The 24,794-nt window shown below is 38.0% G+C and overlaps 1 protein-coding gene across 1 annotated transcript; it reads left to right on the top strand.

Moving 5' to 3' along the window:
• On the top strand, positions 1 to 23,990 carry aclya (ATP citrate lyase a). The gene is made up of 28 exons (XM_084135858.1): positions 1 to 200; positions 4,134 to 4,315; positions 5,616 to 5,738; positions 6,453 to 6,515; positions 6,942 to 7,132; positions 9,132 to 9,211; positions 10,057 to 10,187; positions 10,981 to 11,099; positions 11,966 to 12,102; positions 12,804 to 12,865; positions 13,294 to 13,411; positions 13,525 to 13,679; positions 13,888 to 13,981; positions 16,100 to 16,241; positions 16,406 to 16,574; positions 16,691 to 16,795; positions 17,809 to 18,005; positions 18,113 to 18,194; positions 19,054 to 19,164; positions 19,295 to 19,422; positions 19,498 to 19,591; positions 19,688 to 19,842; positions 19,950 to 20,100; positions 20,186 to 20,329; positions 20,447 to 20,560; positions 21,405 to 21,487; positions 22,588 to 22,664; positions 22,885 to 23,990. Exons 2-28 carry the CDS (start codon positions 4,157 to 4,159, stop codon positions 22,977 to 22,979), a joined length of 3,279 nt encoding a protein of 1,092 aa, XP_083991984.1. The 5' UTR covers positions 1 to 200; positions 4,134 to 4,156; the 3' UTR covers positions 22,980 to 23,990.
• Positions 23,991 to 24,794: the final 804 nt, after the last annotated feature.

A 24,794-nucleotide genomic window follows, 5' to 3' on the forward strand; every position in this document is an offset into this window, starting at 1 on the left:
GGCCATCGTCAGATGTCGGCGTAGAGAAAACAGGAACGGCTGAAAGGATAGAGAGGGAGGGAGCGAGCAGCCACGCTGTCTGGAGGATAAGTGTCTCCTCCTGCAACCATATCTCGACTGTCAACACACTCAGAGAGACTTCGTACAGTAGGAAATCCCTGAAAGGAGACAACTTGCTATCCTTAATCTTACATAGACCGGTAAGTGGCTTAAAACATCAAGGTAACATTAACTAGCAAACACTGACTACTGAAAGCAGTCTTTCATTTGGGAGTTAATGTAACGTTAGCGAAATATATGAAACGGAATATAAAACCAACAGTGACACAGCTCTTTTAGCTCAAAACGCTGTAGAGATCAGTGTTGACGAACCTTAGCGTAGCTTATCTAACGTTACATTTATTGTTATTTTCATCATGAATATCAGTCAGAGCCGTATGGAGACAGGTTCTACTGGTCTCTACCTGTCATTTAAATGAACGACTGAAGGGCTGTGGTAACACCTTTCACGAATACGGAAGTGTAAGATGCATGTTATATTCTTGAAAAACCAAATAAACAAATACAGCACACAAGAAGAATTAAAACAAATGTTCATTTCCTTTAGTTAATTGCAGTCTAGAGATGTTTGTCAGGTTATGGCAAGCCGTTTAAACATACTGTATATTCCTTAAAAGTACTAGTATCTATTGTACTAGTACTAGTATCATATGTTACTATGTAAGTTACTATTATATTTTAGTACATGCACACTGTTACTAATTCTATTCGTAAATGGTATCTATTCAATTAGTCGCTAGTGCATACTGCAGTTATGACCAATCAATTAGTCACTAGTACTTATGCATTAAATCCTAGTACTTATTCTCTTGCTGGTCACTATCCCTGTAGCACTGAATAACTATTCTATTAGTATAGTGACTAGTACCAAAGGAATAAGTAATTTAATTAATGAATTGTTACTAGTGAAATTGAGTCTCAAATGGATTACTCGTTAGCAATTTAAAAAAAAATACTAGTAACAACTGACATACTGATTAGTTTTATAAGAATAACTGTTTAAAGGGATTGCTGTAGTGTGGCATTTAATAAAAGTAAATTAAAGTGAATCCGAATTTGAATAAAGCATTATATAAGCTTGAGCTTAAGTAAGGAGGATCCATTACGCTTTAGATGAGTGGTAGATCAATCAGAATAGAAATTAGATTAATAACGCCAGTCATAAACTTTAGATTTGGTATTGCAATTTCTTTAGTGTTATTCAAATTTAACTGTCTAATACAAATATTTGGATCAGACGTGTGCTGGATTTGTGTGGAGGGTAGTAAGATCAATATCTTTAGGGTGACTCCCCCTTCTCCCCACATCCTTCCTATGTGATGAATGATACTGCTGCTGTTTTGTGAGTGAGGGAAACGCAGTTATAAATCAGCTGCATCACTACTAGTGTGATGCGCGACCCCTTAACCAGCTGTGCATTGCCGTATGAGCTGGTGTGCATGATGGAACTGGCCTGCACTTACAGAAAGGCATTACCATTACCATCTGAGACTGACCGCACCATTGTAAACGGGATCAGATCAGGGCACTGGTGATGTGATTCTGCATGCAGTAAAAATCAATGCTCCGCAGCGCTCTCAGTAATATAGGAAAGTACATGACCCATCAGTCGCTGTAGTGGAGTCTATCTACTGAATCTAGAGATACACTGCCAGTTTTTCTCTTGCTCAACCATCTTACAAAAATGTACCACAGAAACCATCACTGTTACTGCACTTATTGTCCTAAAACTGTAATTAATAAATATGGGATCTTTGTCAGTGATTGTAAGCTGTCAGAATCCTACAGTACTTTCTTGTTTTGATGAAATTGGCTAATAGGAAGTTACTGGAGATTTAGTGTTTATTTTTTCAGTATATTTTTTAGGAGATGTGACTGTAGACCTCAGATTACAGCAACAATCAGAAAAATGTAATTACATATAATAACTCTATATAATATAACTTTGCTCCGTAATATACCGGCTTTGTCTCTATTTGGTTATTTCATTTTAAAAGCTGCACATTAAATATTTTTAATTTATGTGTGTGAGTAAGAAGTTGGGTGTTGTAAGATGTTGTGGTTTAGTTTTAGTTTTGCTTTCTTCTCAGTCTGTACGTTCATTTACAGCACTGGATGGGAGCTGGATGGGAGATGTGCAGGGAGGATGTTGGGGGTGGAGTGGTCCTCTCTCTTCATTAGTAAATTGTTTGGGTCAAGGACCTGACTGTCTACTAACTGAACACTCTGTTCTCCTCGCCACATGCATCCACATTAATTGTCATTACAGAAGGGGAGCTTTAGAAACAGTTAGACTTTTATCAAGGTGCATAAAGAAGATAAAATGTCATTCTTATGTAGAGCATTCCTTAGTAACAAGTTTTTTTTGTAATGTTGTGAGAAGCCTATTTGTTTATTGTTTGTATTTTTTGTTTAAAAAGACCCTTTGATCTTGCAATGAACATATAGCTGCTGATGCTTATATGGAAAAATATGTTATTATCTGTTAAAAAATGAATTCAGAATATCACATACACTACCATACAAAAGTTTGGAGTCAGTAAGATTTATTATATTGTTTTAAAAGAAGTCGCTTATACTCACCAAGGCTTATTTGATAAAAATAAAATAGAACTATGTTTTACTTTTAATAATGTAATTTATTCCTGTGTTATCAAAGCTGAATTTTCAGCACCATTACTCCAGTCTTCAGTGTCACATGATCATTCAGAATTGATGATTTGATGTTCAAGAAACATTTATCACTATTATCAATGTTGAAAACAGCTGTGATGCTTCATATTTTTGTTGAAACAATGTTACATTCTTTGAATAGAATGTTCAAAAGAACATAATTTATTTGAAACAGAAATCTTGTCTAATGTTGTAAATGTCTTCAACTTTCGATCAATTTAATGCATTGCTAAATTTAAAGTTGTTAAACTAGTCATTTCTTATGACGCACATGGCCAAAAATCTTTTGAATGGTCGTGTAGTCATTTTTGCAGCATTAGTTCATGTTGTCTGTGTTGTTTTAGGCCAGTATAGTGCTAAATGCAGATTGGGATAGTTGGCCCCGCTTGTCATTCTCTGTCAACTGGTTTATCTTGTCTTTTTTTAAGCAAAAACAGGGTGTGTTGACCCCGCTGACAGCTTGGCACTTTCGTTCTACTGCACGTCCTGACAGGGTTCAGACAGGCGGCTGTGATGTCACTGAATGGGACTTTAGCCTGCCTGTCACAAATGCACTCATGTATGAGTTTTCACTGCTTGGCACTGTTGACTGAGAGAATGGGAATAATAACTTCTAGCTCATATAGGTGTTGTGTGCCATAAGATTTGGTGAAATTGGTCAGTGTCATACAATATTGTCTACCTCATACTATACTGTATGCCCGTCTGGATGTTTTTTCTTTTCTTTTGGTTTAAGAAAGCTTAGTTGATTAGTGCAGTTGTACCTGAGTGTGCTTCTGTTGTGGCACAGCACGAAGTCCATGTCTAATCAAATCAGGGTGAGCATCAAGCCTATTTTTAGCTGCCTTCCCTAATTCAGGAAAAGGTAAAAAGAGAGAGACCAGCAGATGAACTGGGTGACAAAGTCAAATGTAATCCAGCATAAGAGAAAATGCCTGCAAAAATGACACATTCTACAGAATATTTGTAAATGTACCATTTGTTTCAGCAGGATGCTATGTAGATGTAATATCTAAATGTGTTAGTTAGTGTGTTAGTTTTACTTAGCCACTCAAGTTCCTGGTCAGTTTCCTGGAAAAAGCAAAATATCATATATAGTATATTGCATTTTAAAGACATACCAACCTAACATAAGCAAATCTAGAAGAAACTATGTATATATGTGTGGTGTTGTTTTTTTTAGCTTTTTTAGTAGCCTAGTTAATTTAGCCTTATTTATTTTAATTACTTTTTGTTGATTTATTTATTTAGCCTTATTAGTCTTTCTATTGATTTATTCATTGCACTGATCAGACATGCATACCCGCTGCAGGTTCGTAAAGCATTTTGAAAGGTTGCTGCTCATTTATTGGTCTCAAGTGGCTGATGGTTAATGAGTTGCTGTGTGTCTTTCTCTGCAGTGCTTTTTTAGTCGTCTAGCACCATGTCAGCCAAAGCCATCTCCGAGCAAACAGGGAAGGAATTCCTTTACAAACACATTTGCACTACAGCCGCCGTACAGAACCGCTTCCGCTATGCTAACGTGACAGCAGAAACTGACTGGGAGCGACTGGCTCAGGATCACCCCTGGCTTCTGACGGAGGTAAGACAGCTGTTGGAAGTAACTGACCTGGGAATGGGATCACATTTGGGCTTGGGATGAAACTGATACGGTCATGTGGTGCAACTCAATGATCAGAGACCTCATGATCAATGAACATAAGGCACTTGTACAAAGGCCAAAAATGATAAAATAGTGCAGGTAGAATTAGCGAACTCGTTCTGTGTGTCTGTCTCAGACAGATTTACAAACGCTGTGTGCTCTTGGACCATAATTAGTGACTTGGTTTTAATCTCTATTCAATGGTTTACTTGTTTGCCACAATAATGCAATGTCTTTGAATCTTCATTTGGGAGGGTGTTGGGGGGAGGGTTCTCAGCAAATATTAATATGTTTTTTGTTTTTTGTTTTGTTTTTTTTAAATCATCATATCATGCAATTAATTTGAGTGAGTTTTTCTAAAATTAGATCATATCCTAAATATTGTTATATTATAATTATTATATTATGAATTCAGTTAAATCTTAATTCAATTGTATTATAAATGTATATATTATAATTATATATTTACAAATATTAACATGCATTAGGAAATATACATAGTATTTTAATTGCAATAAAAATATAATGCAACTGTTACAATGATTGTTCTTGTCGTAGAATAGTCTTGAGTAGTTTCTCCAAATGATTCAAGAATCATGTGAAGTCTTACTATTGCCAACACTTCTAATTAGACTTCTGAGACCTTTATGCAGGGCAGTTCTGTTGAGGGCTCAGCATGAGGGGGCAAAAGAGATCATATAGAGAGACATTGAGGATGTTGGACGAAGAGGATGGCAGTCATTAGTATGCCACTTCACTAGCAGGTCAATTAAAGCAGCTAAAGTGAGCATGGCAGAATTTCTCAAATGACAGTACAGGGACAGTTTCTGCTGAAAAAGCACTCTAATCACCTTTATGGAGGAGCCCAGAGGGTAAAATCATATTAGATATGACTCATGTCTCTCCGTCTCCCGGACCGAGACCGCTATAGAGAACGGTTTAATTAGGAAGTCACATATAGATCTCAAATTTCATTTATCGTCCTCCTGCCTTCTGTTTGCGACCACATTGGAAATTAGAGGTTTTTTTTGTTGTCTTGTTGTTTGTTTGAGTTTTTAGGATTTATTTATAAATAAATAAAAATTAAACTAACTGTTTAGATCTTATAGTCCATTTCACTTCAGCCTTGGATTTTGTCACAGATTGTAACATTTGTGTATTTTCCATTCAGTGTTGTTTTGCAATAATATTGGCAGCATGACTTTGTAAGTTATAATCAGTATTTGATGTTTCTGTCCAGCGGTTAGTCGTTAAGCCAGATCAGCTGATCAAGCGCAGAGGGAAACTGGGACTGGTGGGTGTGAACCTGGATCTGAAGGGTGTGAAGGAATGGATCAAACCCCGTCTTATGAAGGAGACAGCGGTAAGGACAGATACCAACACTGCCTCATGCAGTTTTTGCATCCCAATATATTATATATCATGCCCCTGCATACATTGTTGCCTGAGGGCCAAAAACGTTTTTGCTGAGAGAAAGACATACATTTGCGTTATATATATATATATATATATTTTTTTTTTATATGATAATTTTAGTCTTTCATCTGCTAGACTGGTCATAGCCCCTGTTAACTCTCCCACTTTCAAGGGAGCGTTTCATTGTTTGTCCCACCTTGTCATCCCTTTATTTTTCTCTCCCTCTCTTTGAAATGTCACCTCGCCTTCCTCTTTCTCTCTAGCTGATTTATATCAACTGGCCTTTTGGCCCACTGTTTTGTGACTGCAGGACAAATGAGATTGGTGTGTGTGTGTGTGTGTGTATGTGTGTGTGTTTGGCTTGCAGCTCTGCTTGTCAAATCTTTCACTTTTCTCAGGGAGTCTCTAGACACTGAAGTACAATCACTGGTGCACAGCACAAGCCTTTATACTGTCTGAACACTTGCTCTCCTATTCTCTACCTCCTCCTCCCCATCCCTGGCCTCCTTTTCTTCTGCCTCTTACATAATTCTCTTTTCATTGTTTGTTTTTCATCAGGAAAAGCTTTTAGATTCAGACCGAAAGCAGTTTCTGATGTTTAATCCCTTAAGGAAAAGCCTGATATACAAGCATAAGCTTTTAAAATCTTTCTGTCTCTCAGGTGGGGAAGGCTAAAGGCATTCTCAAGAACTTCCTGATTGAGCCCTTTGTAGCCCACAAGCAGGTGAGCCTGTCCAGTAAATGCTATATACTATGGCCATGAATAAATTGGCTTATTTAATTATAACAATAATTTTAAATGGTAATATTTTTTACTACTACTGATGATAATAATAATAATAATAATAATAATAATAATTTTTAGAAGCAGAATGATTATATTCTTATTATTCGTATTATTATTGTTATTAAACAATTCTGCATCTAATATATTTGTATTATACTTAGTTTACGAATGCATTTATTAATAATAATAATGTATTGTATCAAAATTATATTATTAATTGTATTATATTATTATTTTTTATAGTAGGGGTTATATTATTTACATGGTTTTAATATCTATTATGTATGCTAATGGATTACAGCATGGCATGAGAAAAATTTAGAAAGAGAGAGGTAACATTGTTCAATTGTGACTTTCCCTCAGGAGGAGGAGTTTTATGTGTGCATCTATGCCACACGTGAAGGCGATTACGTGCTCTTCCATCATGAGGGCGGTGTGGACGTGGGTGACGTGGACTCTAAAGCCATGAAGCTCCTGGTGGGAGTGGATGAGAAGATCAGCGCGGACGCAGTCAAGAGTCAGCTCCTCACACACGCCGCTGCAGATAAGAAAGAGTGAGTCAGACAGTCAGATCAAATACATAAATAGAACATATCGAATGAATATGAATACATTTTACCATGTTTAATTCCTTTCAGCAGGACTGCACTGATTTTCTCCCAAAATTGTAGTGGGGGTGAAATGTATAGTCTCTAACTATAGTCATCTATAGTTTTTTTGTATAGTTTATTTAGTGGGTTTTTTTTGTTGTTGTGCTGAGGTGTTTACTCTACATTTTCTATTTTTTTGTCATTAAATAAGTTTAAATATGGCGGTATACTTTATTTTATTTTATCAGACAATCAACAAAGTCTGTAAACACGCCTCTTTATTTTTTATGTTGATTTAGCTTCCTTGTAAAGACCACTCTTGGGGAAATATAAGCATCATTTAATTGCCTCAAAACCCTCTTAAAGGTCCCCTCTGTAACGCTGAACACAAGAGGCTGCAGGAAACTCTTGGTCCTCCTGGTACATGTATATCAGGAGAACGGTGAACAAAAATGAGAGAGTGGAAGTGGAAGAGGAAGGGAGGAAAAACAATCAAATGAGGTGCTCTCAGCTGTGCTGGCAGGAGCTGTGGGCACTTTGATCCATTACACAAATGAGATCTTTCCTCTTTCCTCTTTCCCCGTGTCCACCCACCCTCCAGTATTATTCAATTCACGTCTATAAACCCTGTCTGTCTTTTTGATGGCACACGCGCACACATGCTTTGACATCTCGTTCTGGCTGGCCTCACTGTCTTGGCTGACATTGAGATTGACGGGGAGATCGTTTGGCAGCATTGGCTGATATCCACACCTCTCTTTCGATTCATCCATCTGTTTTTACTCATCCTCTCACTCTCTCTTTCTCAGTCAGACATGCATACAACACTCTTAGAAAAGAAATTACAGCTTGAAAAATAGCACACAACTCCCTTTCTCAAATATTGTGGCATAAAGGATAATGTTTTCCTCCTAAATCTCTCTTTTGTCATCTTCACCAAGTACATTTACTGATTTACTGGCATCCCGCGAGGCCCTCCCTCTTCCTCCAGCTATTCTGTCTCCTCGTCGTTTCTCGTGTATAATTTGTGTTCTCTGGACTATGGGCCGTCACAGTTTTTTTTTTTTTATGAGGTGGATGACTGATGATTCTCTCACTCTCTCCTCCCTCATGTCTCCCTTTATTTTCCCTCGTTACTCCAAACACCAGCTGTTTTGGTTACAGATTCTGTCATTAAATTGAGTGTTGTTACTGTTTCCAGTCTATTTCTGTTTTCAATTTGTTTTGCTTGCAATATCACATAAATTCAGTCTGTATTACAAAAAAAAAAGTTATTAATTTGTCAAAGGTTTAGGGTCAGGTTTTTTTTTTTTAAAGATATGAATTTATTCAGCAAGGAAGCATTAAATTGATCAGTAGTGACAGTAAAGAATTTATTTGAAACAGAAATCATTATAAATGTATGTTCTTTTGAACTTTTTTTTCCATCAAAGAATCCTGATATAAACGTATCAACAGTTTCCACAAAAAAAATTACGCAGCACAGCTGTTTTTAACATTGATAATAATAAGAAAGTTCAGCTTTGCCACCACAGGAATAAATGCAACTTTAAAATATATTAAAATTGAAAACGATTATTTTAAATTGTAGTAATATTTCACAGTATTGCAGGTTTTAATGAATTTGATCAAATGAATGCCGCCTTGGTAAGCCCTTTGAACAGTAGTACATCTAAAATCATTTAAACAAGTGCCAATGAAGTAAAAAAAAAAAAAGCTTAATTTCAGACTCTCTGTACTTCTATTTGTTTGTTCATTTATTTGAGTTTTAAATGACAGTCATTAAACCACAAATCCATACTTATTTTGGGTGTGTTAAGTCAGTGATGAGATTTTGTGGTGTTGAACTAAACTAAACTACTTTGTGTCAGTTTAACATGTTCACAGTATTTAATGTAACGATAATATTCTAATAATTGAATATTACATGGAGGGTTTTTTTTGTTTTGTTTTGTCTCTGCAGGATGTTGACTAGTTTCCTGGTGGGATTGTTCAACCTGTATGAAGACTTATACTTTACATACTTGGAGATCAACCCTCTTGGTAAGTCACAAAAGCAGCCCACCCCACCTCAGCTGTCAGCCAGACTTCTGATTCAGTTCTTCCCAATGTCTTGGCACAGTTGGTTCGCTCTATGGAGACCAAAGACAAAACACTTCCAGTTCTTTTCCGAGGCAGTAAAAGTTCTACTTGCTCATTATGTTTGAATGACTAAGAACAAGTCTTATGTTAAAAATATTTTACGCTTATTTTCTTTCATTACTAAAGGCCGAACTCTGATCCAACTTGGTGTCAAAAAAAAGAAAAGAAAAAGAAATTCTGAATGTTTTGAAGAAACATTTAATTTTGAGAAAATAAAGGCGATAGATTGCTAGTTAATTAACATGGATGCTGTTTGATGGTGACTAGAGATGTTTCATAGTGCGCTAATTAATAATCCCTTGTGCCCTATGGCATCTGTTTCTGTGTTATGAACTGAGTTTCTAACTTCCTTTGATGTTCCTGTTTGTGATTTTTCTATATAAATCACATTTTTATCATTGCACATGTGAAAAGTCTACTTCTCGGCCTGTTAGAAAATATGCTCTGTCTGCACAAGTTTCACATTTTCTTTAAACCATAAAAGTGCTTTGTCATGCAGTGGAATGCATGACTCAAGAATTATATATACCAATAAATATCAAAATATTGCCACACTTGGATGTGGCTGAAAACGCATGCCATCACCTCAACATCACATATCTACAACACAACCCAAAGCATTCAGTCACTGTGAGATTTAAATACATTCAAATTCATTATTGTCTGAGGCAGGCAAGAAACGCAAAGTGCAATCAGTTTATGAAGTTCAAGCTGGTAAGAACAAATGCTCTCTTTTTTTCTGTCAGTGGTCACTAAGGATGGAGTGTATGTGCTGGACATGGCTGCTAAAATCGATGCCACAGCCGATTACTTGTGTAAGGCCAAGTGGGGTGATGTGGAGTTTCCCCCTCCCTTCGGCAGAGAGGCCTATCCTGAGGTAACAATACTTGTCACATGTATTTTGTTGCATAGAATTGTAGATTTCCAGTGATTCAATTGCCATCTAAACATTAATTTTTATGAGTTAATCTATAAGCCCAACAGGGAACAGGAAGGAATCGCTTGCCTTTATCACTTTGTTTTTGTCGATTCATCAATCGGAAGCTTGTACTTCTCGTATTCTGCTGCGTTTGCTTACTTTCACTTCTAAAGAATATGATTTAATAATTAATTGGAAGCAGTCTTTCATAAATCATTAATGGCGTTCAAACTCCCCACACACAGACAGTGACGAGTCGTTGCTGGGAGATAGTGGTGTGTCTCCCGCTCTTCGTCACTGTTGGCAGGATGTATTGACGCTATGTTTATCTGACAGAAAGCTGCTTTAATTGGTCTCTCACGCACACACAGAGACAATAGCTGTTATAACAGACTGGTTTAGCTGGAAAAAAAAAAATGAGTTGGCTTATTAATAAATAACTTTAGGTACAATGTGTTACCTTTCTGTTTGATGTGCTGCTATAATTGGTCCATATGGGTTGAACAGAGAAGAGTCTTATTTTGCCAACACTGTCCACAAGCCATTTTATGAAGTTTCTGCTTTTTTGTCATTTATGAGCAAATTATTTGCGTCATTATGGCATTTGCTTAGTATATCCACTTTTGCTGAACTGACATGTTCATGTTACATGTTGATTTTTTTTTTTTTACCAAATGATGTAACCAAACCCAGCTATATGGGAATTAACAAAAAAGTACAGGATAAAAGCCTTTTTATAACCTTCCTGTAGGAGGCATACATAGCTGATCTAGATGCTAAGAGTGGCGCCAGCCTCAAACTCACTCTCCTGAACCCTCGTGGACGGATCTGGACCATGGTGGCAGGCGGCGGAGCTTCTGTTGTGTACAGGTACCTATCACTCAAGAGTTAAGTCCAGTTTGCATATAGATGCAAATGGATCACATATGGATGAATCTCAGTGTTAATTGCTTAAATTGAAAGTGATATTGCATCCAAAAATGGCATTCTCAATCTGTATAACTTTCTTCTTCAGAACACAAAAGATATTTTGAAAACACATTTGCCCACACAAAGTCAATGGGGTCCAAAACAACATTGGACACCATTGACTTTTTTTATTTTTTATTGTTTGGACAAAAAAAAAAAAACATCAAGACATTGTTCAAAATATAATCTTTTGTGTTCCACAGAAGATAAAAAGTCATGCAGACAAAATATTCATCCTAAATCTTAATAGAGTAGCTTGGAATAGCAAAATTATAGTTCGAGACAGTTAGAAGGGAAATGCTGGTATAATGAGCAGAACTCTTGTGCTTCATGGTCTGAGAGATGAAGCAGATACCTGTCTGAGCCAGATGCTGAGAGCTAAATGACATTACCCATCCATGCTTGATAACTATTATCTGGAGGTTTATGTTTCACTACTGCATCTGTCCTTCTCTCTGGATGGAGGGAGGAGATAGAGCGAGAAAGACTAATTAGGATGCGTATGTGCTGTCCTCTGAGAGTTGGAGGATCAAGAAACCAAATGTTTTCTTATTTATGCTCACAAAAAAATTAATAAAACCATGCTAGATTTACTGGATAATTTGACTTGCTCTGTTTGCTCTGCAATTTTGTGATTTAATTGGGATCTCCCTGATAAATGTTTTTGACATTACATTTAACTTCACATGTTTGATGTTATGCGTTTTTTTGTCTGTCTGTGTCTATTAGCCAACAGTTTAACCTATTATAATTTTCCTCACTCATAGTGATACAATTTGTGACCTGGGTGGTGTCAATGAACTGGCCAATTACGGCGAGTATTCTGGAGCTCCTAGTGAGCAACAAACATATGATTATGCTAAGACCATCCTCTCCCTCATGACCCGTGAGAAACACCCTGATGGTACGTTCATTATAGTCTTGTTGTCCAAGTGCTTCTTTATTAGTCTTTCACTGATTAGAATGATTTTTAAAGTGTTTTTTAACATCAATTCTTGTCTAAAGGTTGTCTTTAATCGTTTCCGATTTTATCAATATTTAGTGTTGACATGTTAAAGTTGTTCACTTGAAAGAATTACATTTTTGGGGGGGTTGTCCCACACTCAGACTTCAACTCTTCCTCTATAAGAAAATAAAAAGTATAAAAAGTATTTTTAGTGATAGACTAACTTGTGTTAGCAATCTTAAATGGATAGTTCACCCAAAAATGAAAATTGTCAATTAATTGTCAATCATTTACTCACCCTAATGTCGCTCCAAACCTGTATGAGTTTCTGTCTTCTGCTGAACACAAAAGAAGATATTTTTATTGAAGGATATTGGTAACCAAACAGTTGATGGTAGCCATTGACTTCCATAATGATGTCAGAATTAAAAAAATTGGGTGAACTATCCCTTTAAGTCTTAAAAAATCTATTTTTTTCAACCAGAACGAAAAAAAGGTCATTACTATATATTATATACTGTGTTTGATTAAAATTAAGACCATGATTGTATTCCAGGGCATGTGATAAATGTTACCTGAAACATTCTGTAATCTGTATGTTAAAGAAGTTTCATGTATTTGTGGTATCCCATGTGTCACCATTCGTTTCTCTTGTGTAGGTAAAGTCCTGATCATTGGAGGCAGCATTGCCAACTTCACTAACGTAGCAGCAACATTCAAGGTTAGATCAGAGAGTCCCTCATGCTGTCCATGTGCATTTTTGCTATCTATCTGCATTAGCAGAATATGAATATTATTGCATTAGCATTAGCAGTGCATTAGCAGAATATGAATATATATGATATGCAAGCAGCCGTTTCACCCTGTAGCCCAAGACTGGTTGCCCACTGAAGCTAAGCAGGGCTGAGGCTGGTTAGTACCTGGATGGGAGACCTCCTGGGAAAACCAGGTTGCTGCTGGAAGAGGTGTTAGTGAGGCCACCACAGGGTGGTTGAGGAGAGATCCCCTGACTGGATTGTAAAGCGCTTTGGGTGTACAGTAGTACATATGAAAGTGCTATATAAGTGCCTCATTCATTCATTCATTCATTCATTCAATATTGTAACCCACACCCATAATGTGTTTGTTTGTCTGTTTTATATGTACCAGGGTATCGTCAGGGCTATCAAAGATTACCAGGACCCTCTGAAAGAGCATGAGGTCACTGTATTTGTCCGTCGTGGTGGCCCAAACTACCAGGAAGGTTTAAGAGTGATGGGGGAAGTTGGTGAGTTTGTTCATGTGCGCGTTGTGTAAAAAAAATCAACAGTTCCGTTCTTCATCTCATGTTAATGTCTTTTGTGTGTGTGTCTGTGTGTCTGTCTGTGTGTGTGTGCACAGGAAAGACCACCGGTATCCCCATTCATGTTTTTGGCACTGAGACCCACATGACCGCTATTGTTGGGATGGCACTAGGTCACAGGCCAATCGCCACACAGCCTCGTGGTGCCGCCCACACCGCTAACTTTCTTCTCAACGCTAGCGGTGGAACCACAGTGAGTGATTATGTGTCTTACCTTCAGTGTGCTTGCATTAAAAACCTCTAATAGCCTCGTAAAGTGAAGTTTTCTGTTGAGTCTTTCTTCACTGGTTTTAGAGATCACATCTTAATATGCTGTTTGTGCCCCTAATTGTCACCGTAAAATCACATTATGACCAATAAATAATTCTCTTTCTTACTACTATCCTCTCTCCCGCTCCCAGACTCCCGCGTCCTCCAGATCAGCCTCTTTTTCTGAGGTCAAAACTGGAGCAGAAAACTCATCAGCTCAAAAGACTCGTGCTGGACTTCCTGCAGGTTAGTGCAAATTTGACCACACTCTCACGAGCAGGCAATCACTGTAACTGAATAGATTTATGGTAGGCTGGTGCGCCCCCTACAGACCCATGTTAGGAGGATTTTAAACAGTTATGGACACAAAAGGTGTGTTCGACCTAAAGTGGCGCTGCCCAGACCGATCGGTGTATGACATCAAAGTACTGTGAGAGTGATTAGAGAGCAGACAGTTCTGTATGCTTTTGAATCTCTCTCGCAGTACTTTGATGTCATACACCGATCGGTCTGGGCAGCGCCACTTCAGGTCAAACACACATTTCGATAATAAAATGGATTGTTCTGGCTCTCACTTCTAAGTGGCTGTCCTATGTTCAAAGCTGTTGTAAACACATTCATTGTAAACTCTGGCCGCACATCCTGAATTAATGTGGCAAGTTGCTACATTGCTGTAAATGGCCTACATCTTAGCATATTATTATTATATGCGTATTACTACTAATACATTTTTATTGATCATTGATGGTGTGGTATATTTTTCTCTATTTCGCACCTGACCTAAGTCTACCTGGGTCTCGTCTACAGTCGACGTTAATTTCTCTGGGTCTCGTCTACAGTCGATGTCCCCGTCCAATAATATTTATACTCTAGCGGTCTACGTCGGCCGAGTCAGTAATCCATAGCTTGTTCCCCTAACTAACTTGCTGCGCAGCAATAATAAACAGACAGACTTCAGCAAATGTCCTTCAAATGCTTTAATCACGGCCGGAAGAGTTCCCGAGCAGTTCTCAGAGAATCTCCCCCAAGAAGAAGCACGGCCGGAGGATCTCAAATTTAAAAAAGAATCCCACCAGTAAACAATAATACATCAGGTTTTATAGGATAAAGACAGACACAACAAATAAGATCATCGTGACTAAGTCATGACTTAACTCACGTCACCTTCTATCAATATGATTGGTTCAATTGGTAAAGCAAGCCCCCACCTTTTTACCTTCTGTTACTGGCATAAGCAAAAATATCTCGAATCATCAAAAGGGATAGTTCACCCAAAAATGAAAATTAGCCCATGATTTACTCACCCTGAAGCCATCCTAGGTGTATATGACATTCTTCTTTCAGATGAATACAATCGGAGTTATATTAAAAAATGTCCTGGCTCTTCCAAGCTTTATAATGGGAGTCAGTGGGTATATTTTTCCACCAAAGTCCATCAAAGTGCATCCATCCATGATTAGAGTGCTCCACATGGCTCTGAGGGGTTAATAAAGGCCTTCTGAAGTGAAGCGATGCGTTCGTGTAAGAAAAATATACATATTTAAAACTTTATCGACTAAAATAACTAGCTTCAGGCAGACGGCCGTACGCAAGTCAACTTGCGCCAAAAGAGTAACACTTGAACTTAACGCACAACGTAATGACGAACGCGGTTGCCCAGCCCTGTTTGTTTGCATCGCGAGAGGCGTCAAAGCTTACGCTACTCCTTCATCTACGTCATACATCGTCAAGTGTTACTCTTTTGGCGTTAGTTGACTTGCGTATGACCGTCTGCCGGAAGCTAGTTATTTTAGTCGATAAAGTTTTAAATATGGACATTTTTCTTACACGAATGCATCGCTTCACTTGATAAGGCCTTTATTAACCCCCAGATGGATGAATGCACTTTGATGGACTTCAAAAAATATATACCCATTGACTCCCATTATAAAGCTTGGAAGAGCCAGGACATTTTTTAATATAACTCCGATTGTATTCATCTGAAAGAAGAATGTCATATACACCTAGGATGGCTTCAGGGTGAGTAAATCATGGGCTCATTTTTTGGGGTGAACTATCCCTTAAATAAGTTCAGTGGCTTCTGGCGTGTAAAATCTGGATGGCACAGTCTCAGGTCTTCAAATGGCCCTAAAATGTCTTATTTAAAATTTTAACACATTCTGCCATGTTCAGATTAATTTTGTATTATAAAGCCCACATTATGCTTATATTCTGTACGTTCATGATGTTTTCTCAGAACATTTAGTTGATAAGAAATGACACTGTATTGAAAGCATTCCCTTCTGTTATACTCTCAGATGCACTGTAATGTTTTTTTTTTCTTCTTTCTCTCTTCTCTTTGTCCTCCTGTCTTTATCTCTATAGCCAAAAGCACCACTCTGTTCAGTAACCACACCAAGTCCATAGTGTGGGGAATGCAGACACGTGCGGTGCAGGGCATGCTGGACTTCGATTATGTGTGCTCACGTCAGGAGCCGTCAGTAGCAGCCATGGTTTACCCCTTCACGTGAGTCCTATGAATGCATTTAAAACCCTAGTTTGGAACGGCTGTCATTATAGAGTGGTATCTAGTGGTGGAAACCTTGTATTTGAGTGAATTTCTATTCAACAATGTCACTTTACCCCATATCTATATCTAATGTTAATACACATTATTTCTGTTTTAATCAGTGGAGACCATAAGCAGAAGTTTTACTGGGGCCATAAGGAGATCCTGCTGCCGGTCTATAAGAACATGGCTGATGCAATGAAGAAACATCCAGAAGTGGATGTGCTCATCAGTTTTGCCTCCCTCCGCTCTGCCTATGACAGCACTATAGAGACCATGCAGTACCCACAGGTCTGAGATCAGCATCAGCTGACTGTATATATTCATGTGGCTGTGCTGAGCAGTGGACCAATCCATACATGTTCACAAACCAATGTGGTCTGATTGTTTGTGTTTTTTATATACAGATTCGCACAATAGCGATCATAGCTGAAGGTATCCCGGAAGCTATGACTCGAAAGATCATCAAAATGGCAGATGAAAAGGGAGTCACTATCATTGGACCTGCAACGGTATGACTCTAAACTGTGTGTGTGTGTGTGTGTGTGTGTGTGTGTGTGTGTGTGTGTGTGTGTGTGTGTGTGTGTGTGTGTGTGTGTGTGTGTGTGTGTGTGTGTGTGTGTGTGTGTGTGTGTGTGTGTGTGTGTGTGTGTGTGTGTGTGTGTGTGTGTGTGTGTGTGTGTGTGTGTGTGTGTGTGTGTGTGTGTGAGAGTTTGTTTTCATGACAACTGAGGACATTTTTATGATAACACACCTGCAAATGAGGACACTCGGGAAAATAGGTGATATATGAGGACATTTTGGGTGTCCTCATTTTTCAAATGGCTTTAAAAACATACTAAGCAGTGGGTTTTTTTAATGTAAAAATGCAGAATGTTTCCTGTGATGGGTAGGTTTAGGGATAGGGGCAGTGTAGGGGGATAGAATATACAGTTTGTACAGTATAAAAACCATTACGCCTATGGAATGTCCTCACAAATCACATAAACATGGCTGGCTGTGTGTGTGTGTGTGTGAGAGTGTGTGAGAACAACAACAACTTTGGGGACAAATTGGTTGAATTAATGGTAGGTTTGTGTGCCATCTACAGGCCAATTAAAGGAGACCAGAAATTCCTCAATTGGAAAAATTATTTATAAATTTGTGTTGTTATTATATAATAATAGAAAAATATATATTTTTTATTAATTCTACAATGCATACAAAATTAGATTTGTTTATTATTATTAGTAGTAGTATTTGTAATAATAATTATATAAATATTAGATTTTATATATAATTTATAATTTATGACTTGATTGGTCATTAAATGACTAATAATGGTAATTCATAATGTAAAATATATATTTATTCTACACATTTTTTTTATAAAAATACAGATTTTTATTTTTATTTTACATAAACTTTTTTTCTACAATGGTAGTAGTAGTAGTAGTAGTAGTAGTGAACGAATAATAGATTTTTTTGTATAACTTATGGTATTAGTAGTAGTAGTAATAATAATAATAATTTGTGTATGCTGTAGGTCGGCGGTATTAAACCAGGCTGTTTTAAGATTGGTAATACGGGTGGGATGCTGGATAACATCCTGGCGTCTAAGCTGTACAGGCCGGGCAGCGTGGCCTACGTCTCCCGCTCTGGTGGAATGTCCAATGAGCTCAACAACATCATCTCGCGCACTACAGATGGAGTTTATGAAGGAGTTGCCATCGGAGGAGACAGGTGTGTGTTCAAGTCAACATCTCTTTGATACTAAATAGTTTGATGCATTTCATCAGTTTAACATTTTGCGTGAGAGTTTAAACCTGCGGCTTATGTCTTTCCTGCAGGTATCCAGGCTCTGTGTTTATGGATCACGTGTTGAGGTATCAAGACACACCAGGAGTCAAGATGATCGTTGTGCTTGGAGAGGTGAGTGTGCCATTTATTCAGCCACTTACACCATTCTTCCTCCCTTTTAAAGGGGTCATGACATGTTTTTTTCTTTTCTTTTATTATGTTCCCTTAGGTGCAATTATAGTATTACTATAGTTTTTTTGGACAAAAAACGTTTAAAATTGAGTGATTTATGACCTTTTCCCACCCTGTTTCTCATGCTCTGATTCAAACAGTCTGTTTTGGGGGTGTTTCCCCTTTAAGAGTTGAGAATTGTTAACGCCCCCTTGTCAAAACGTGCGGATTTTGCGGAGCTGTGTTTACCGTTACCATAGTAACGGGTGATGCGTGCGAGGCGATGGCGATTGCAATGATGTTTTTAGGTCGGAATCAGAGGAAATGAACCATCAACACAACTAAGAATGCATCAGCCCATCCACATAGAAAGTGTGAAACTATTTTGTCAGTTTGACAGCCTACTTCTTTTAATAGCCTACGGGGCATGAACATGACGGTCATGAAAACAATAAGTAGGCTAAACTAAGTAAAAACACGGTGATTATTCAGAATGAATTAAACTGCAATTAACGTTTTAAAAAAGTAGTACGTTTTAAATAGCCTACATTACTTACAGTTTGCGTCGTCGTTGTTGAGCCCAGAATAGTCCACACGGCCTTATCTTGTACAAAAGTTTTCTGCCAAAGCCACTCATCCTTGAAACTATGAAACTTGCAGGACGTTTTAATGGTACAAAGACCTCTTATATACCAAAAGATCAAGGCAAATTTGGTTTCTCATGTCATGACCCCTTTAAACATAATAAGAGTTTACTGTCACTATAAAACTCAGAGCCTGGCTGCAATATGACACTCATGGGTCTTCTCTTCACTCACAGATTGGAGGAAATGAAGAGTACAAGATTTGCAGCGCCATTAAAGAAGGCAGGATCACCAAACCTGTGGTCTCTTGGTGCATCGGAACCTGTGCCACCCTGTTCTCCTCTGAGGTGTTAATGACGTATTGAGCATTTGCACTGAGTATAATGTGGTCAAATGACTTATTTAGGACTCCAATATGATTTTAACCTCTTTCAATTGTTAATGGCTGAATTAACTGACTGTAACCTGACTTTGTAGGTCCAGTTTGGCCACGCTGGAGCTTGTGCTAACCAGGCGTCTGAGACTGCAGTGGCTAAAAACAAATCTCTGGAAGAGGCAGGAGCATTTGTGCCCAAGAGCTTTGATGAGCTAGGAGAACTCATCAAGTATGTCCTGTGTCTACTTATGAATTGAACAACTTAAACTGGCCTTCTGTAACCACATATTTGTGTATCCTATAGATCTGTGTATGATAATCTAGTAGCCAAGGGTGTGATCGTGCCTGCTAAAGAGGTTCCTCCGCCCACAGTGCCGATGGATTATTCCTGGGCACGCGTGAGTATGAAGATTATACGTTTGGATGACAAATACTCACTCACTTAGAGTCTCGCCTGGTGGTTTATAGTCATTTGTATGTCCTTCTCTCTGTAGGAGCTGGGTCTGATCCGCAAGCCTGCGTCTTTCATGACGAGTATCTGTGATGAGAGAGGGCAAGAGCTCATTTACGCCGGCATGCCTATTACTGAGGTCTTTAAGTCTGAGATCGGGCTGGGCGGCACCCTCGGCCTGCTCTGGTTTCAGAGGAGGTGCGTTTCACGCTTTGTTTTGAAAACTGCTAGATTTCTTTCACTCTTTACCACCAGTACCTCACATAATTACTCGGTCCTAAATGATTTTCATGTGCATATTGCAGGCTGCCGCGCTATGCATGTCAGTTCATCGAGATGTGTCTGATGGTGACGGCGGATCACGGCCCTGCTGTGTCTGGAGCTCATAACACCATTGTGTGTGCACGTGCTGGCAAAGACCTGATCTCCAGCCTCACCTCGGGACTCCTGACCATTGTACGTAAACGAAAGACTTTTCCACATTTAGTCTGTTTAGCATCAGAAGAGCATCTGTTTCATCACTGGTTCTGTTTGTGTTCAGGGGGACCGTTTTGGAGGTGCCCTGGACGCAGCTGCTAAGCAGTTCAGTAAGGCGTTCGACAGTGGCATGCTGCCTATGGAGTTTGTCAACAAAATGAAGAAAGACGGCAAACTCATTATGGGCATCGGACACAGGGTAAAATCGGTAAGTACACCAACACACACACACACACACACACAAATCTAAAATGTACGCAAACGTGTTATATTGCAAATGGGTCAATTTCACACTGCTTTTCATGCTTGATTGATTGATTTTCAGATCAATAATCCTGACATGCGGGTGCAGATCCTCAAAGACTTTGTGAAACAGCATTTTCCTGCCACTCAGCTGCTGGACTACGCTCTGGAGGTGGAGAAGATCACCACCTCAAAGGTACAAATGTGCTTTGGATCTCGTTTACACCTGGTATTAACAGTCAATCGCCACAGCGTGTTTACATGAACACTAAATAAAGCCATCGGGTGGATGTGCACAGTTATATGTCACAAGCTTCAAATCAAATCAAATCGTGCTGCTTTTATTTATTAATCTGTAAAATGCCCCTCCCCTCGTCCAAAATAAGTCGTCTGTGGACGAGAGTCCGAAGCAAGGACTGATGGGACAACATTGTCCTGCGCCACTTCACAGACGATGAGTGGAAGGAGAATTTAAGAGTGACACGACAGTCATTTATGACACTATATTCAACTACAACAGCTCGTTCCGTGCACCGTGCACCATTTTGTCATTTCTGTGTTTTTTCACACGCACAGAACTTTCCAGTTTAAATTTTCAATCCGATCGTTCAAGTGTTTACATGTCCTATCGAACGGATTGGAAAAGTTTTAAACCAGCATCAACCACCGGATTTGGCCAATTCAACCCTGATCGACTTGTTTTTCGACCGATTACAAACAGATTATTAGGGTCCATGTAAACGCAGTTAGTGACTCGAGTCGAGCCCTCACAAAATTCCCGAATGCATGGATTCCTATTGAAATGGCTAGATTTTGACAGTGAAAATTCACAGAACAACTGCAAATGTGAACCGCAGCTGTAAAAGGAAAACAAGGAAAAAGGAAAAACACAGAACAACATGAGATGATGATAATCTGTTTATGCTAAAAAGATATGAATAAATGTAGTAATTGAATGTTGTTTGTGACGTGATGAAAATTCAAGTATAGCGTTTTGTGTTATTGCTTTTTTAATCTCATAAAATCTCTCTTTCTATCAGAAACCAAACCTTATCCTGAATGTTGATGGTTTCATTGGAGTGGCATTTGTGGATCTGCTGAGGAACTGTGGCGGCTTCACTCGGTCAGTAAAACAGGAGTAAAACGTCTTGTGTAAAAGAACAGGGTTATTTTTGTATTATTTATATACTATTATAGTATTAATTAAATTCGCTTTTTTTTTTTTTCTTTTTTTTTTTTACTTTCATTTAAGGGTGGTTCAGACCTGTATATTGTTTGCTTTGTTCCGAAACAGTGACTTAATTTGTTACTATGTTGCATTTTTTTTTTTCTTGGTTCGGTTATCTTTCACAAGGCAACAGTTCAAAGCCTACCAAAATGTGTTTATTGAAAGTCACATGTGAGTAATGATTGGTCAAAGTTCACCTGTTTACGTTCCTCTGCGTCTTCCATCATGATGGATTGACAAGTTCACTCCGTGGGCTTATTGTGGCTTCATCTGTAGCTGTCGTGACACACGCAATACGAATGTAGCCGTCATTCCTGCTCTAACTGATAAATTCTATATATTTAATTAGATTTAAAATTATTAACGTGTACAAATATAACATAATATATATGCAGTTATATAATTTATAATGCAGTTAGAGCTGGATTGGAGGCTTCTTCTGAATAAAATAGCAATTAAACAACATTATAAGATGAAGAGGTTTTCATCTTATAATGAGATGAAGTTTGGTTTTCAACTGTGTACCTAATGTGCTCACTTACAGAATTAGACACTGCTGCTTTTTATATGACATTTCCCATTATGAATTGAAACTGCTTGGTTTGTTGAACTCGTTTTCAATTGGGACGAGAGTCACGAGACCACCTCGTTCAGGCGATCTCAGAACGATTGTTTTGGTGCGTATCCGAGCGCAATTGCCATGTTCCTATATGCTTAAACGGGAAACAAACACTCATAACAAGCCAGGTGTTGAAAATGCCCTAAGTCTCAGTAATTGTATGTGCTTTTGTCTTTTTTTAGTAGTTTTTTTAATTTTTCTATTTAACTATTTTTAGTTAATTTTAGAAAATAAACGTACTTCATTTTATTTCAATAAACGAAAATGATTTTCAATAGTTTTAGATAACAATAATAATACTAGTGAAGAAAAGTGTTCATGTAAATAGTCGTAAAGATAAGACTGATCTTTCATGCACTTTCTTTCTCTTGCACAGTGATGAGGCAGATGAGTTTGTGGAAATCGGAGCACTGAATGGAATCTTTGTGTTGGGACGCAGCATGGGATTCATAGGTTTGTGTGTGTGTGTGTGAGCGCTCTCTCTCTCTCTCTCTCTCTCTCTCTCTCTCTCTCTCTCTCTCTCTCGATCTCTCTCGATCTCTCTCTCGATCTCTCTCTCTCTCTCTCGATCTCTCTCTCTCTCGATCTCTCTCTCTCTCGATCTCTCTCTCGATCTCTGATGTGTCTGTTATGAAGTAATGTAATTTAAACAACCTTATCTCTTTTTATGCAGGTCATTATCTGGACCAGAAGCGGTTGAAGCAGGGTTTGTACCGCCATCCTTGGGATGATATTTCTTATGTACTTCCAGAACACATGACCATGTAATGACCGAATCCAGATCTCGCTGAACCTGTATGCTATGAAGTCAAAAGAAGTTTGTGTGTCTGTGTAAATGTGTATATACACTCCTCCAGCTGTTTGTGTGTAACATTTTTATTTCTTTTCTTTTTTTTCCTCTGTTTTGATGTTTTGTGATCTTGTTAAAATGTGAGGGTGTAAAACTGAGTTACTGTCCTGCTATAAACTGTAGTTGTAACCTGTCATTAGCCTAATTGCCCAGTATTGATTGCAAAGCCATTTTAAAACTGTGAAAAACATCCTAACACATTCCATATCTCTGTAGTAAACATCTCATGTATATCTGCAACACGTAAATCTGCTTGTCACGTCAGTGTGCCTACAAAAGGGAACTAAAATGCCTGGTTGCTGGAATCTTCCCAGCGTAATTTGTTTTCCAAGCAGCCATGACCTTAAACTGAACTTTTGTAGAAGCGTTTAAAGAATGACATTGGCAGACTCAAGTCTCCCAATAGTTAGATTGTGATTTTTAAAAAAAAATGTATTTCGATTAGTATGCTGTCAATGTGACGTCTATAATTAACACAGTGCAATAATCCACTGCGCATAACAGCGAGCAATAGCTTCATGTGTGTTTATAAGGCTTAATTGTCTTAAATGTCAGCTCAACTAATTTGCAGGAACAAAAGTAAGTTGTTATTTTTTAAAACTAATATATTTAAACTGGTATTTTTGCCATCAATGTTATTTGTAAACGTACAGCGTGCCATAAAGTTCACAATGTTTACAGTCCATCTGCCAGTGCAGCAGTATGAAGATCAGATGAAGCAGTTCAGTGTCTGATATTTGCTTAAATTAGCTGGTTAAAAATAAAATTAATTACAGATATTCAATATACTTTTTTTCATTACATCCAATCTCATCTGTGATGACCATTAACCTTAATTTGTTTTAAAGCAGATGCGTTTGTTATGTATTTTTTTTCTTGTAGTAATTATAAAAATGAATAAAGATATCAAAGACCATTTACTTTATGAACTTTGGTGGTGATGACTTGTTGTTGAAAAGCAATGCTCACTAGATGGCAGTGTGCTAATGCACAAATGTTGGTGCTCTGGCCTCACAGAAAAACAAAATGGTCCACTTATTCCAGACCTCCATCAATGCTGTTTGAAATACGGATTTTCCAGAAAAGAAACATTGAGATGAAAATAGTATACAGGTAAACTGTACAAGTAAATACTATTTTGAGTTTTATTTTATTTTTTATTAAGTTTTACCTATATCTCGTTTAAATGTAACCACATTTTTATTTATATTTTATACTTTGATTTAGAAAGGGAGGGAGGGAGGGGACTGATATTCAAAGTGCTCTGATACTTTTAACCCTGCTGTAATTCTTAGAAAAACATTGGTTTTCATATGTCTGATTTCCTCCAAAGCACAAAGCGCTTTAACTTCTGATTCTGTCAGAATATACAAGATAAGTTATGTGCCATAAATTAACACTGCCATAATTGTGTCGTCTTAAGTCCTGTTAGACTCAATTAGGGGGTTGTAAACTGGCTGCTGTGGGTTGTAAAACGGTGAGGTGAGTTGAGATGAGATGACCGCCGCTGAGTCAGAGGAACCAAGGATTGCACCAGTCACCAATGCCAGCATGAGTTTACTAGGATTTCATAATCTGATACTACAGTCATGGCTGCAACATGATGCATTGTGAAGACCTGTCTTCTTCTAGTTAACTTAGTTGATTAGATATGGAACAGCATAAGTAGACCAATCCTTGCAAGTTAGCAATATTATATTGTGACTAGTACTGGTCTGCCTGCAAGTAAAACG

The sequence above is a fragment of the Abramis brama genome (genome assembly GCF_963993115.1).
Source record: "Abramis brama genome assembly, chromosome: 1".
Lineage (NCBI taxonomy): Eukaryota > Metazoa > Chordata > Actinopteri > Cypriniformes > Leuciscidae > Abramis > Abramis brama.

Bases quoted from the DNA above. Each gene is read 5' to 3' on its own strand.
- aclya (XM_084135858.1), top strand. From the start codon at position 4,157: ATGTCAGCCAAAGCCATCTCCGAGCAAACAGGGAAGGAATTCCTTTAC. The intron at 4,316-5,615 runs GTAAGACAGCTG...GTTTCTGTCCAG, and splicing joins ACCCCTGGCTTCTGACGGAG to CGGTTAGTCGTTAAGCCAGA. The intron at 19,165-19,294 runs GTGTTAATGACG...CTGACTTTGTAG, and splicing joins CCACCCTGTTCTCCTCTGAG to GTCCAGTTTGGCCACGCTGG.